The sequence below is a fragment of the Haematobia irritans genome, chromosome 2 (assembly GCF_050003625.1).
Source record: "Haematobia irritans isolate KBUSLIRL chromosome 2, ASM5000362v1, whole genome shotgun sequence".
Taxonomy (NCBI): domain Eukaryota; kingdom Metazoa; phylum Arthropoda; class Insecta; order Diptera; family Muscidae; genus Haematobia; species Haematobia irritans.
Genome location: NC_134398.1, coordinates 130,264,187 through 130,277,990, shown reverse-complemented (window position 1 = coordinate 130,277,990; position 13,804 = coordinate 130,264,187). Strand labels below are relative to the sequence as shown.

The 13,804-nt window shown below is 36.4% G+C and overlaps 2 protein-coding genes across 2 annotated transcripts in view; one reads left to right on the top strand and one right to left on the bottom strand.

Annotated features, from left to right (window-relative positions):
- Positions 1–13,804, top strand: part of dcma (decima) — a 482,124-nt gene that overhangs the window by 313,447 nt on the left and 154,873 nt on the right. The gene's annotated exons all lie outside the window — the stretch shown is intronic.
- LOC142224011 (uncharacterized) lies at positions 4,207–5,442 on the bottom strand. The gene is made up of 3 exons (XM_075293818.1): positions 5,180–5,442; positions 4,915–5,116; positions 4,207–4,863 (listed from the first exon to the last, which is right to left on the bottom strand). Coding segments are annotated over exons 1-3 (483 nt in total). The 5' UTR covers positions 5,182–5,442; the 3' UTR covers positions 4,207–4,584.

Below are 13,804 nucleotides of genomic sequence, written 5' to 3'. Positions count from 1 at the left end.
ATATATATATAGGCACATTTTTTTGGCGGATCAAAGTTATTATACCCTGACCACAATCTGGTTTATGGTATAACAATAATACAGGCCGAATCTTATATACCCTCCATCATGGATTACGCACAAAGTCCTATAAATGACTGCAATCCACAATTGGCAAGGTATCTTAAAACTTCTTAACATTGAAGCTAGTCCATATCGAGTTAATGTTAGCTAAAAAAGCAGACTAAATACCTATATAACCAAACCGCATGAAATTTGCTCCTCCACGAGGATCCGGAAGCACGTTTGCTACAGTTGGAAGAATTTTACTTAAAACGGTAGATTTTTTACTGTTTAGTAAATCGTCAGAATTTTTGATGTTTTGGTAGAATTTACAATGAGGTACTCCATAAATTTTTTATGGAAATAACATTTTCGCAAGGTTTTCTATAGAAATAAAACGTTGACAAAATTTTATACCGAAATAAAATTTAATAAAATAAGATTATTTTGTTTTGTAGTTTTTTGGTAAAATTTTGTCCTAGGTTAGGTTTAAGTTTCAGGCTCACTTAGACTATTGAGTCCATTGTTATACCACATTTAACTAAAAGTACCTGTTACATATGGGCACTTCTAGTTTTAACCACTGAACATTCACTATTATTTTCTTTTGTTGAACCAACCAGATTGTTCCAAAAACATTAACAGACTGCTTAAGTTAACGTTTTCCAGGTCCGCCAGTAATCTAAAGCTATATGCCCCTAAAATTCGCTTGCGCCTTACACAAAATGCAGGACACTCACACAAGAGGTGTTTAATTGATTCCTTTTCCTGACAGCTCATACAGTAGTCATTATACTTCGCACCAATAGTTTTTGCAAATTCGCCTATCAGGCAGCGACCCGTTATAGCAGATATCAGAAGTGATATCTGACGTCTTGAGAACACTAGCATATCTAGTGTGCGGTTCAAGTTTAAATGGGGCCATATTTGCTTGGTGTCGTTTCAACCCTTGCAATTCTCCCATCGAACATTTGCCATCATAACAGCCATCTCACGCAGTAAGAGCTTGCAGGTAGCCAAAGCATTACCAATAGATTCTAGTTCGCCTGGAATATGTAAGGTAGTTCCTACCCTTGCTAACTCATCTGCTTGAGAGTTCCCCGGTATTTTCCTATGGCCAGGCACCCATATTAGGTGAATATTGTACTGCTCAGCCATCTCGTTGAGAGATTTGCGGCAGTCGATGACCGTTTTCGATTTTATTGCAGGTTGACTGTCTGAGTATATATTAATGCCAACAATTTTTGGAACATTACATCTCAGCCAATTCTCCACCTCTTTTATTGATAATATTTCAGCCAAAAAACACTACAGTGATTAGGTAATTTTTTCGCCCCATTTGTCCATCCAATTTGGAGCCATCAGTGTAGAAATCTATATATCTGTTATTCCCAGGGGTCTGTGTACACCACGCCTCACTGTTGGGAATTAGAATTTCAAACTTTTTGTCGAAAAGTGGTTTCGCCAGAGTGTAATCCACTATGTTAGGCACATCTGGCATTATTTTGAGGAGCGAACTGTGGCCGTACATTTTTTCCGACCATAGCGATAGCTTGCGTAACCGCACAGCCGTTGTTGCAGCTGACCGTTTGGCCAAAATGTCTAAAGGCAATAGATGCAACAAGACATTAAGGGAATTTGTTCCTGTCTTGCTGAATGCGCCTGAGATACACAAGCACGCCATACGCTGAACTTTATCTAAACTTGTCGGCTGCTGCAGCGCCGGCCACCAGACTACAACACCATATAGCATTATAGGTCTAACCACTGTCGTGTATAGCCAATGCACAATTTTCGGGTTTAGTCCCCTCTTTCTTCCTATTGACTTCTTGCACGAGTACAAAGCTACCGTGGCTTTTCTCGCTCTTTCTTCAATCTTAAGCTTAAAGTTCAGCTTCCTGTCCAGAATAACGCCAAGGTATTTTGCACACTCACCAAAGGGAATTTCAATACCCCCTAAGGATATGGGCTTAACCGTGGGAGTTTTGCGATCTTTGCAGTACATGACTAATTCTGTCTTTGCAGTATTTACCCCAAGACCATTGTCTTTCGCCCATTTCTCAGTCATGCGGAGGGCCCTCTGAATAATATCTCTGATTGTGGATGGGAATTTTCCTTTGACTGCTAGACTCACATCGTCTGCATATGCCACCACTTTTATCCTTTTTTTTCTAGTTTATACATCCTTTATATATCACCGTCAACCAGGGGATAATTCTTTCAGTCACTGCTTGCAACCCCGCCGGAGTAATTTCACCAGGTCCGGGGGATTTGAATGGACCACAGCTATTTAACGCCCATTTGATTCTAGATTCTGATACAATTTCCTCGATAGGAAATGACCGCTGAGCCACTGTGGGACCGCCAGAACATGGTTCAACCGTCTGATTTCCAGGAAAATGTGTGTCCAATAGTACCTCCAGCGTCTCCTCACTGGACGTTGTCCAATTGCCCTCCGATGTTTTAATGAAATCGGGAGCGGAGTTAGTGGATGCTAGTACCTTCCGTAGTCTGGAAGCCTCGGACGTATTCTCAATACTGGTGCAGCAAACATTCGATGAGTTTTGTTGAGCCTTTCTCAATTCTCGCTTGTATCCTCTCAGATTCTTCTTGTAAGCGTCCCAATGATCAGGGCGGTTACTATGTAACTCGATTCGAAAGTTTGAACAGCTCGAAAGTTGTATTCGATCCGAATTTATAGTCTTACCATGTAAGAGTTTTGAATCGAGTGAAAAGTGCTGTCACTAATTCTTAACATTTTTGGCAGTACTTTCGAATGTTTTATTCAGAGTTGGCTACATCTATTACATGAAACGTCAAAACAATTAAAATAAAAAGTAAATAATATTTGTGCGTTACAAAAATGGATTCGGTTGCCCTTTGGATGGAAAATGAAGATGAGCGAATGGAACGCAGAATCTTACGCGATGGTGTAGATTTTATGCAATTAACGGATGCAATGTAAGTACCAACGTGTTATGTATGTTGTTCGTGAGTTTATACTTATATTTATAGGTTTGTGCGAAATTTCCGGCTTAACAAAGAAGCTTTTAACTATGTGTTGGAGAGCATTAGATCACAGCTGCCAACAACACAAAGATCGACTGGTGTAACACCTGAAATTAAATTACACTTAAGTTTCTTGGTCAAGGTGGGTACCAACACCAAATCGGTCAAGACCGTTTTGCTGGCTTGGCACAACAAACTGTGTCAAACTGCATCAAAGAAGTGTGTAATGCTATAGAGAATGTATTGTGTCCCAAACATATAAATTTCCTTATGAACGATGATGAAAAACGAGCAACTAAAAATTCGTTTTATGTCATGTCCGGAATTCCAGGGATAATAGGAGCTGTTGATGGTACTCACATTCAAATGGTCAGACCATCTAAAAACGAGCACTTGTTTTTCAACCGGAAACTTAAGCACAGCATAAATGCAATGGTGGTAAGTATGTTCCAATATAAATTGTTGTTTTAATCATCCCACCTTTTACTACCATGTTCTTTGCTATTTAAGATATGCGATCATACTATGCGCATAAGATCAGTGAATGGATGTTATGGAGGAGCATCGCACGACTCTCACGTTTGGAGCCTGTCGGACGAACGTCAGTTTTTGAAGGATGCATTTATTAATGGAGACAAATCGTCGTGGTTAATAGTCAATTTGATTATTTTAATGTTATTTATCATTTATTTAAGATGCATTTTATTCTAGGAGACTCTGGATATCCATTAGAGCCATGGATCCTCACTCCGTACAGGACCGCTAATGATCATTCTGCGGAGAGCAGATTTAACAAACAGTTTTGTAAGGCAAGATCAATTATTGAACGTGTGTTTGGTGTTCTGAAGGGAAGATTTCGATGTTTGCTTGCAGCTCGAGAATTGCATTATGCACCGAAAATGGTCACAAAAATATTGAATGTATGCTGTGCATTACACAATATTTGTTTAGAACATAATGTCGAACTACCACCAGAAATACCGATTAATGTGGAACAAATGGAACCGACCTCAACAGCTGTTCCAGCTTCTGAAGACAGAAATCAGTTCTTAACCATAGCCCAATCTCTAAGAAATCAAATAAAAAACAATCTGTAACATAGTAATTCATTTATTTAGTAATTCTTAGATTTACAAAGTAATAAGAAACTTAAATACTAGACAACGGTAGATTATATATGTTATTGATAGCGGCTTCTTTCAATTTCTAGCATATCTCTCTTTAATTCGAGCTTTGCTAGTTTTAGTTTTTGGTTTTCCACACTCAATTTCATTTCGTGCTCGAATTTTCTTTTTTTAAGTTTATAATTTTTTTCTTCTACGTCCACTTGACTTTTTTTGTATTTAACTAAAGACTTTAAATTACTATTTACTTCTTCTTCCTTGTGGTAGTCCATTTGTCCATTCACCTGCTTTTCTAGCAATGCCTGTTTTTTTGGAGGAGCACGATTCAAAGAAAATTGTGTTGTGTTGGCTGTACGAGATGATGAACAACGCGGTGGGGACACTAAAGCATCCGTCTCACTCGGATTATTTATGATGGAGTTGAGCATATTTGCGACGACTTCCTCGGTGTCCTTACTGCTTGTGGCCGTACTAGTGTCATCGCTGGTTGGGGGGTACTATTATTAATCCCAAATTTTCGGACTCCACTCATACCGTCTACCGCCTTCTGCATATCCAGCAACTCTATGACACCTTCTTCTAGCGCCGTGAACGAACACAATTTTGCTGGTCCTCCGCCTGTGCCCGAAAAATTATTTCGATTCTTTCGCAGTTTGGCCTTAAGATGGGTCTTGTGATCTGCCCAAACCTAAAAAGAAATAATTAATTTCCATTTATGGGCAAACAATCAATTGCATACCTTTTTCCAACCGACCACTTCCCGCATTGGTGGACCGGCTGCATTTAGCTCTTCTGTCAATCGAGACCATAAATTATTGGTGGCTTGTTTGGCTTCCGGAGCTTTGATGTAACCCTTAGCCAACTGCGGATGCTCCTTCATAAAATTTAGCATTATTTCAAACTGTCTTTGTTTGGTGTTTACATTTTTTGTTGGATTTTCCCTATTAAAAAACATTTTTATAAATATTAATCTACTGATATATATAAATTTAACAAATACTTACATTTTTATGCGTTTGGTGCCAATAATTTAATATTTTAATTTTTTCCGTTAATATAATATTAAACGAGTACAAATGTTTACTTTCGAGCGACTTTGACATCTAAATTCGAAGTACATGGTGATGCACATACGAAAGTAGAGTATGAATATCCGATAATCGGATGTGGCAACTCGAAAGTAGCAAATGTATTTGCCAATTCGAGTTAGTTGGTAGGAAAAATCCGTTTTCGTAACATTTAACTTTCGAATCGAGTTACATAGTAACCCCCCAGGAGCTCTGGTGGAATTTTGTCCTAAGTTTGGTAGATTATTTTTGGCTTGGGTGGCAACAGTGTAGAAATAAAATTTTGACAAAATATAGAAATAAAATTTTAACAAGATTTTCTATAGAAATAAAACTTTGACAAAATTTTATACCGAAATAAAATTAAATAAAATAAAATTTTTTTGTTTTGTAGTTTTTTGGTAAAATTTTGTCCTAAGTTTGGTAGATTGTTTTTGGCTTGTACGGAAGTCAGATTTGGGAATTAATTTATATGGGTGCTACATATAATTATGGACCGATATGGACCAATTTGTGCATGGCTAGTAGAAGGCATATACTAATTTTGATCAGGTTAGGTGTGGTGGCAGGCCGATATTTCAGACACACATACACCCATAGAAAAAATCACATAGATGAAGAACAGGCGGTGTCAATCTGACAACGATAAAATGACAGCATGCATTGTCAAAACAACATCCAACGTTCATGATCTGAAAACGTAATGGTTACGAATCAGGCATGCTCGATTTAACTTTTATTTGTGGTCCTAAATTTTTCATAATTTTGAATTTACCGACGGCTACAAAAAAGTTTCTCGCCCGGACCCCAAGATATGTAGTGGACGTTTTAAGCCATATCGCAAAAAAAAAATTTACTTACGAACTTTATTTATTTTCTTAAATAAAACAATCAAAACGACAACAAAATTTTATTCATCTTTTCTTTGCAATTCACAAAGAAAGTAGAATTTGGGAAGATGATACAAATGTTCTTAGACACGGAAAATATTTTTACTATTATTGCTCTATATGGAAAAATAAATCGAGAAGACTTCGCTGGAAATTATTGCTTTTTTCCACTAAAAATTTAATGGCCAACCATAATAATAATAAGGGTAGATCGTCAGAAGATCCCTTTGTATACCGAATTTTTCCATACCGAGTTTGTATTTCTCCTTTTGTTCACAATTCCTTTAATGAATATAAATTTTATATTAAAATCACTTCACATTTATCAAAATTTTTCCAATTACCAAAATTTCCATTTTTATTTTGCAAATCGCAGCATTTCGTATTTCATCCAATCCAGCACATATTATTTCCAATAGTCTAAGTCCTCCAAATTTTAGATTTATGCATTTCTCAGGGAAAAATAAACTATTTCTACCATGGAAAATATTTTGACTAAGACGAAAAAGAAGAAATACTTCTAGTTCAGGTTTTATTACTCTTTTTGTCGAATTGCTTTTGATAGACTTGCTTCTTTGTCCAGTTGCTTTTGATCGACTTGCCTGTGGAAGCAAAATATTTTTTGGTTTGTTTTTTTTGTTCTCTCGAGATATCTCTCTCAGCCAATGTGCCAGCTGATTATTATTTCTTATGTACATCATATCATTCATATCTCTAGCACAGGCCGAATAGTAGTATAGGCCGAATGTACATAAATGGTATGTGTCGCGGATGATCCAATTTTTTTTCCATTCATAATTAAATTAATGTAATTATGAATCAAAGTTGCTCCTTATATTTAAGCAACGGGTGTATTATCATTGAAATATATCTAGAAGATACATTTTCGTATCAAGGACCTTCAAGGATTCCGTTTGATTGGCAATGCAATTCTGGCATGGCAATTCTCTATTGCACATGTTTGACAAATCCGTCAAAATTTGGTTGATATCAACTTGACGTGAGCTACTTGCCAAAACGAAGCCCGGCTAGCTCAGTCGGTAGAGCATGAGACTCTTTCCAAGTTCCACGATGCTATCTTAAGACTTAAAAATATGCATCAGCAACGAATTATTAGTCGTGTACATTACAGATATAACGTTCAAAGCCATTCACTGTTAACGAATATTTGTTGTGAGTGAGTGAGTCCCATTAATTGTAATACTCTGACAATGCTGTGAACCGAAAGAAATTGACTACTGGTAATGCTAAAAATATCGCATGTGGTTACCCAGTTTTTGCTGGGATGTATGAGCGATCACAAATACGACCTCTCGTAATCATTCGATTCTATTAAAATTTTTCTTTGGAAAATCTTCAATAACCAGACATATTGGTGTAGATATTGCTCCCATATATGTTTTAAGCATATTTATACAAAATAATGACCCGAATAGAATTTCAGCAAATCTCCTTCCTATGTGCTTGCATTTTATAGAGTTCCATAATTTCAACCACAATAGAGTGAAGAAAGCGGCAAGAAATTGTACCGTATGTCCTTACTCTTAAGTTTTTCCGAAATATCTAGAATAACATACAATTTTGCATGCACAGTTGCCCTGATAAGTTCGTTTTTGTTATGTTGGAATAACCATGCAAATTTTCTTGCACAAATATGCAAAATATATTCTCAGTGACCACAAGGATATCATGACATTACTTAAATTTTGTATATCTAATATATGCAATGATAAATGCTGGAATATATACATATATGGTCTTACATGTTATACCATAGAATTCTAATACACTGCTGAATATTATTTAACAATATTGTTCATATCAAGGTAGAAAGCTATAAATATCTGAAACTCATAAAATTCATATAAAGAGCATTTTCGTAAAACTTCTCCAAGAATACTATTGTGTTTCTAGAAATTTTTGAAAAAATGCTGTTTAACATAAAGACAAATATCTTTAAAGAATTGAAATTAATAGAGTTTGGGTTTTGCAAAAATTTCGTGTACCACTGCAACAGAATAATAGAATATAGGAAAAAAATCCACATTTTACACCAAATTCTGTGTTCATTTCTGTACACACTTTCCCGAGAACAGTTGAGATTTGGATAAAGCTCCGACTTGTGTAAATGTCGCCCGATTTGGCCAAATAATATCACACAACTGACAATTGACCACTTATCGAGATCTATCCAATATCCTGCGAAATCGGCACTGCTAAATAGCCAAAATCGTAAAAATGCTTCAAATTGTCCTATACCTCCAATACGTACGTATCGCCAGATAAATTATAAATGCACTTTGCCCAATTGCATTAAAAATGGTTTTAGGTTTAATCATTCCCAAATTCATTTACTACATTGTGTTTCGCCCAGAGCGTTTGCTGATTCAAATTTTATTTGTAAAGAATTTCTAAAAAAAATTGTCCAGCTCGCTTCAGTTTTAAATACAAATATATTTCAATTTAGAATAAATTTGATGGATTTGTGATGGTACCAACAAGTCTACGCGGTGATGAAGATTATAATATAAGTTAGTAGGCCCCCTCGACTTTTGACTTTATTTATTTGTTGAGATGCTCTTTCTTGAAATGCTATTTAGACAAGATACGGGCTGCAATAGGTTTCACCATACCTTCATTAATACAGAATATAGTCCTGCATGCAGTCCATAAACAAACTTAAATATATTCTTCAGATTTAATTTTCTTGTAATTTGTATTCAAGGAAATTCTATACAATCACAAAATATGAGCTAAAAAGGGCAAATGAGACATGGATAATAGTCTTCTTTGTTTTCAGCTCATATTAAATTTGCTCATTGTATTGAATTTCCCCGTAACACATTTCATTTATTTCACAATTGATGGTTCGTTTCTTTGGTGACGGAAATAAAATGAAGATATTAAGTGTGATTCCAGTTGAGATTTTCCGTGGAATGAAAGAATCCATTAAGCGACCATCTCTTGTGTCAGCAAAAGCAAAACAAAGAGCTCGAGTGAAATTTGCACAAAAAAAATTGAAAACAATGAAATGACAATATTTGGCAGAGACACATTTTTTCCATATATAAGTACATCATACATACGTTAGCGTAAAGTATGATAAAAAGTGGATATGTCCAGAGGGGAATACAGTAGATAATGGATATAAGTCGGAAAAACCCCAAAACTTTTATTTCTTATATTTCATTTTTATACCAACCACCATAGAATGGTGACGGAGGTATAATAAGTTTATCATTCCGTTTGTAACACATCGAAATATCGATTTCCGACTATATAAAGTATATATATTCTTGATCAGGGAGGAATTCTAAGACGATATAACCATGTCCGTCTGACTGTCTGTCTGTTGTAATTACGCTACAGTCTTCACTAATGAAGCAATCGTGCTGAAATTTTGCACAAACTCGTCCTTTGTCTGCAGGCAGGTCAAGTTCGAAGATGGGCTATATCGGTCTTGGTTTTGATAAAATCCCCAAATAAACCGACCTCCCCATTTGGGGTCTTGGGCTTATAGAAATCGTAGTTTTTATCCAATTTGCCTGAAATTGTAAATCTAGAGGCATTTTCGAGATGGAGACGCATTTCACTTATATGTGATTTTTCCTTGGTCAAAATAATATACACTTTTCAATGGCCAAAATAATATAAGGTTTTCTAAATTTATTGATAATAGCCTTATTTATTAACTAATCCTACTCAAATTTAGCACAATCTAAATCGGTTCAGATTTAGATAAAGCTTCCATATACATAAAGGGTGATACGGTCAAAATTTGGTCAAGGGAAAACGCGTGTAAATCGGTGAAATCATTTATATAAAAAATCAAATTAAATTTCTTTTTCAAGTTCAATTAGTATAAAATTCAGGAAAAATATTCAGTTAGGCTTTCGCTTTTCCAAATCCGAATTGCTGTGCCTCACGCTTGTCACCTGCCATCAGATTTTGTACAGCCACCTTGTCCACCTTCTTCGCCGCAGAAAGCCAGTTTGCCTTGAACTGCTGCTCGTCCTTAGCAGTTTTCTTGGTCTTCTTTAGGTTCCACTTGACAATAGCCCAGTATTTCTCAATTGGGCGGAGCCCTGGCGTGTTGGGTTGTCCTTGGGAACCACCTGCACGTTGTTGGCGTCGTACCACTCCATGGCCTTTTTACCGTAATGGCAAGATGCCAAATCCGGCAAAACAGTACAGAACAACCGTGTTTCTTCGGGAAAGGCAGCAGACGTTTATTTAAACACTCTTTCACGTAAATTTCTTGGTGGACAGTCCCGGAAGCTTTGAAAATGCTGCTTTTCAAGCCAGGTAGGTTTCGTCGTCCATTACCACGCAGTCAAACTTCGTCAGCATCGTCGTGTACAGCCTCCGGGATCGCGCTTTGTCCGTCGTATTTTGTTTATCATCGCGATTTGGAGTCACTAGCTTCTTGTAAGTCGATAGTCCGGCTCGTTTTTTGGCTCGATGCACGGTTGTAGACGATATACCCAGCTTATTTGCGGCATCTCGGAGAGAGAGAGGTTAGGGTTTCGCTTGAAACTACCGGCAACTCTCTTTGTCGTCTCAGCGGCTTCCAGTTTTCGATTTCCCCCCGATCCAGACTTCCTGGCTGTCGACAAACGTTCCCCAAACACTTTAATTACATTTGTAACGGTTGATTTGGCAACTTTTAGCGATTTTGCCAGCTTTGCGTGCGAGTAGCTCGGAATTTCGCGATGCGCGAGCAAAATTTTGATACGCTGCTCTTCTTGCTTGAACGGCATTTTGACAACTGAAGAGTGAATTCCAAAATCAAAGTAGGAGCAAACTTCTACACACACACACACCTTCAAAATGAGGGGTGTTCAGGTTTTTTAAATGCAAAATTGAAAGAAATACGTCAAGTTTATATTGACCAAATTTTGACCGTATCACCCTTTATATGTGTGTTCCACAATATGAAGTAGGCGAAAATCGGCTAATCGCTTTTACGGGAAAATCTTATTACTTGCTCAATGGGTGAAAGTTTTAACTATAAATTTAGCATTATTTTTAGGTAATTTTTTGGTAATAACTGTTGATTGCATTGGGGGTTTTTTGTTTTGTTTTGCAAACTGAATTGAATCTTTAATTAAAGGCAAATAACAAAACTGCCGTTAAAATTTCATTATGAATTACTAACCCTAGTTTTCTACTCTCCACAACAGGATGGGAGCATATATCCACTAATAGAAAAAATTACGTTCCATAGTCGTTAACGGACGGTGACAAAATGAAACGAAAAAGTTTACAAAAAATCAAAACGGAATGTTCACAATTTCGACCACGGGCGTTCACGATTCCATGAACGGCATTCTTTTTTCTTTGGCCATGAAAAGTCTTAAAATAATCGTTAGACGTTATTATGGCAACACCCTCGGTGTGGATATATTTTTAAGGCGCCAATTGGTTACTTCCATTATTTTACTTGCAGTATACTCTCTGGTCTCTCTTTCTAAACACATATATTTTATAGGCTATTTCCAAATTAATATATGTTTGCATCTAAGCATATTATATTTACAAACATTTTATGTCCCAAACATAATATGTTCTAACATATTAACATATGTGTCCCAAACATGTTATTCTAGTTTATGAACATTATACGAGTATGCTTGCACTTAAAAATATTTTGTTGAAAAATTTGAGTTCCAAACATATAATTTTTCCACCCAAATATATGGAAAACAGTCTTTTTCGTCTTTGCAGATTCGAGTCACGGTAGCGAATATCTTTTTTAATTTTGTTTATAAATTCTTAACCATAACCTTTTCAGATCGTGAACTCTGGTTGTTATTTCGACAACGCATGGTGTCATTTTATCGTTGTCAGATTGACACCGCCTGTTCTCCGTTTGACACCACATGTGTGTGGATTCACTTCCATGAACGAATCGTTTTGAAATGAGCACGCCGTGCATGATTTTTTCTATAAGTGTCGAAATATTAGTCTCAGACAGTGATGTGGAGAAACCGTGAGTCGATCTAGCGATATTCACGCTAGCTTCCGAATGAAATAGACTTTAAATATGGAATTTGTTTTTTATGGGCAAAAAGTCAGAAGATATTGCAAATGGTTCACGTTTAGATATGAGCTCCCCCATGAGTAGATTTGATCCACTATGAGCTCCAGAATTCAAATCTGAAAATCTGCTAATAGAGGGGCTATTAGCAGAGGGGCCCCAGGTGGATCAAATCTACTCATGGGGTAGTACATTTCATATATCTTCTAACACAGCCCCACAATCCCCATCTTGACTTCCACAACCACAAATTTAATACGATCTGTTTGGAATTCGGTATATAAGGTTAGGTTAGGTTAGGTTAGGTGGCAGCCCGATGTATCAGGCTCACTTAGACTATTCAGTCCATTGTGGTACCACATTGGTGAACTTCTCTCTTATCACTGAGTGCTGCCCCATTTCATGTTAAGCTCAATGACAAGGGACCTCCTTTTTATAGCCGAGTCCGAAGGCGTTCCACATTGCAGTTAAACCACTTACAGAAGCTTTGAAACCCTCAGAAATGTCACTAGCATTACTGAGGTGGGATAATCCACCGCTGAAAAACTTTTTGGTGTTCGGTCGAAGCAGGAATCGAACCCACGACCAAGTGTATGCAAGGCGGGCATGCTAACCATTGCACCACGGTGGCTCCCTTCGGTATATAAAATATGCCCTCTAATACACAGCAAAAAAAAGCGTCGCCAAAAAAGTAATGAAAATGCTCTTTTTGGATCCGGAAGTGACGCAGAAGCGATGAATTTAACATGAGCTTGTCATAGGACGGAAGTCCTCAATTTCAACAGCCATTGCACTAAATTTGCATCACTTGTTTAGGTGTGATCCGAACTCAATGTTTTGGATGTAAATTAAAAAATGTGTGATATTTTGTCAAATAAATAATTTTTATAATTTTTAATGGATTCTAACGCTTCCCGAAAAAGTTTGACCTCAAATATTTTCAAAAATTCACAATTTTTTCAGATTGGCTTTAGCATTTTCTTTTTTTTACAAAATTTAAATAATTTGTACCATTTTATGAATTCTTACTCTGTTTTAGCCTATATGAACCAAAAAAAGTTAAAATTACCCATTAAAAGTATGAAAAAAACAAGTTATAACAAATTTAATTAAAAGAACTTCCTGGGTAGTTAAATTAAAGAAATCTTTCGGAGTGCATCTTCTGGAAGTGATTTTAAAGTTGTGCCTTTGGAAGAACTTCCAAATTTTTTAGCTGGGTAACTATTCAAAAAATTTTCCATATCCATTCATAATTATATATTGTCTCCATATAAACGGTCGCCCAGAATTGACTTGTGGAGCCTCCTGGAGAAACCCACTTCATCCGATTTAAAATTAGTTAACATTTGTCTACAATTATATATAGCCCCCATATAAAGCCACCCTCAAGATTTGATTTCTGTAGTCTCGTGGAGGAACAAATTTCATGCTATCCGGTTAAAATTTGGTACGTAATTTTTTAATAATTGCCAAAAGTCAACAATTCCAAAAGAAATTCGTCCTGTGTAAAAGCCAACTAATTAAAATTTTTAAAAAATCATCATTTGACGCCACGATTTTCCAATGAGTTGTCAGGATAAATACCTTCGCTATGAAGCTTTAAAAATTAAAATTAATTAAATAATGTCAAAT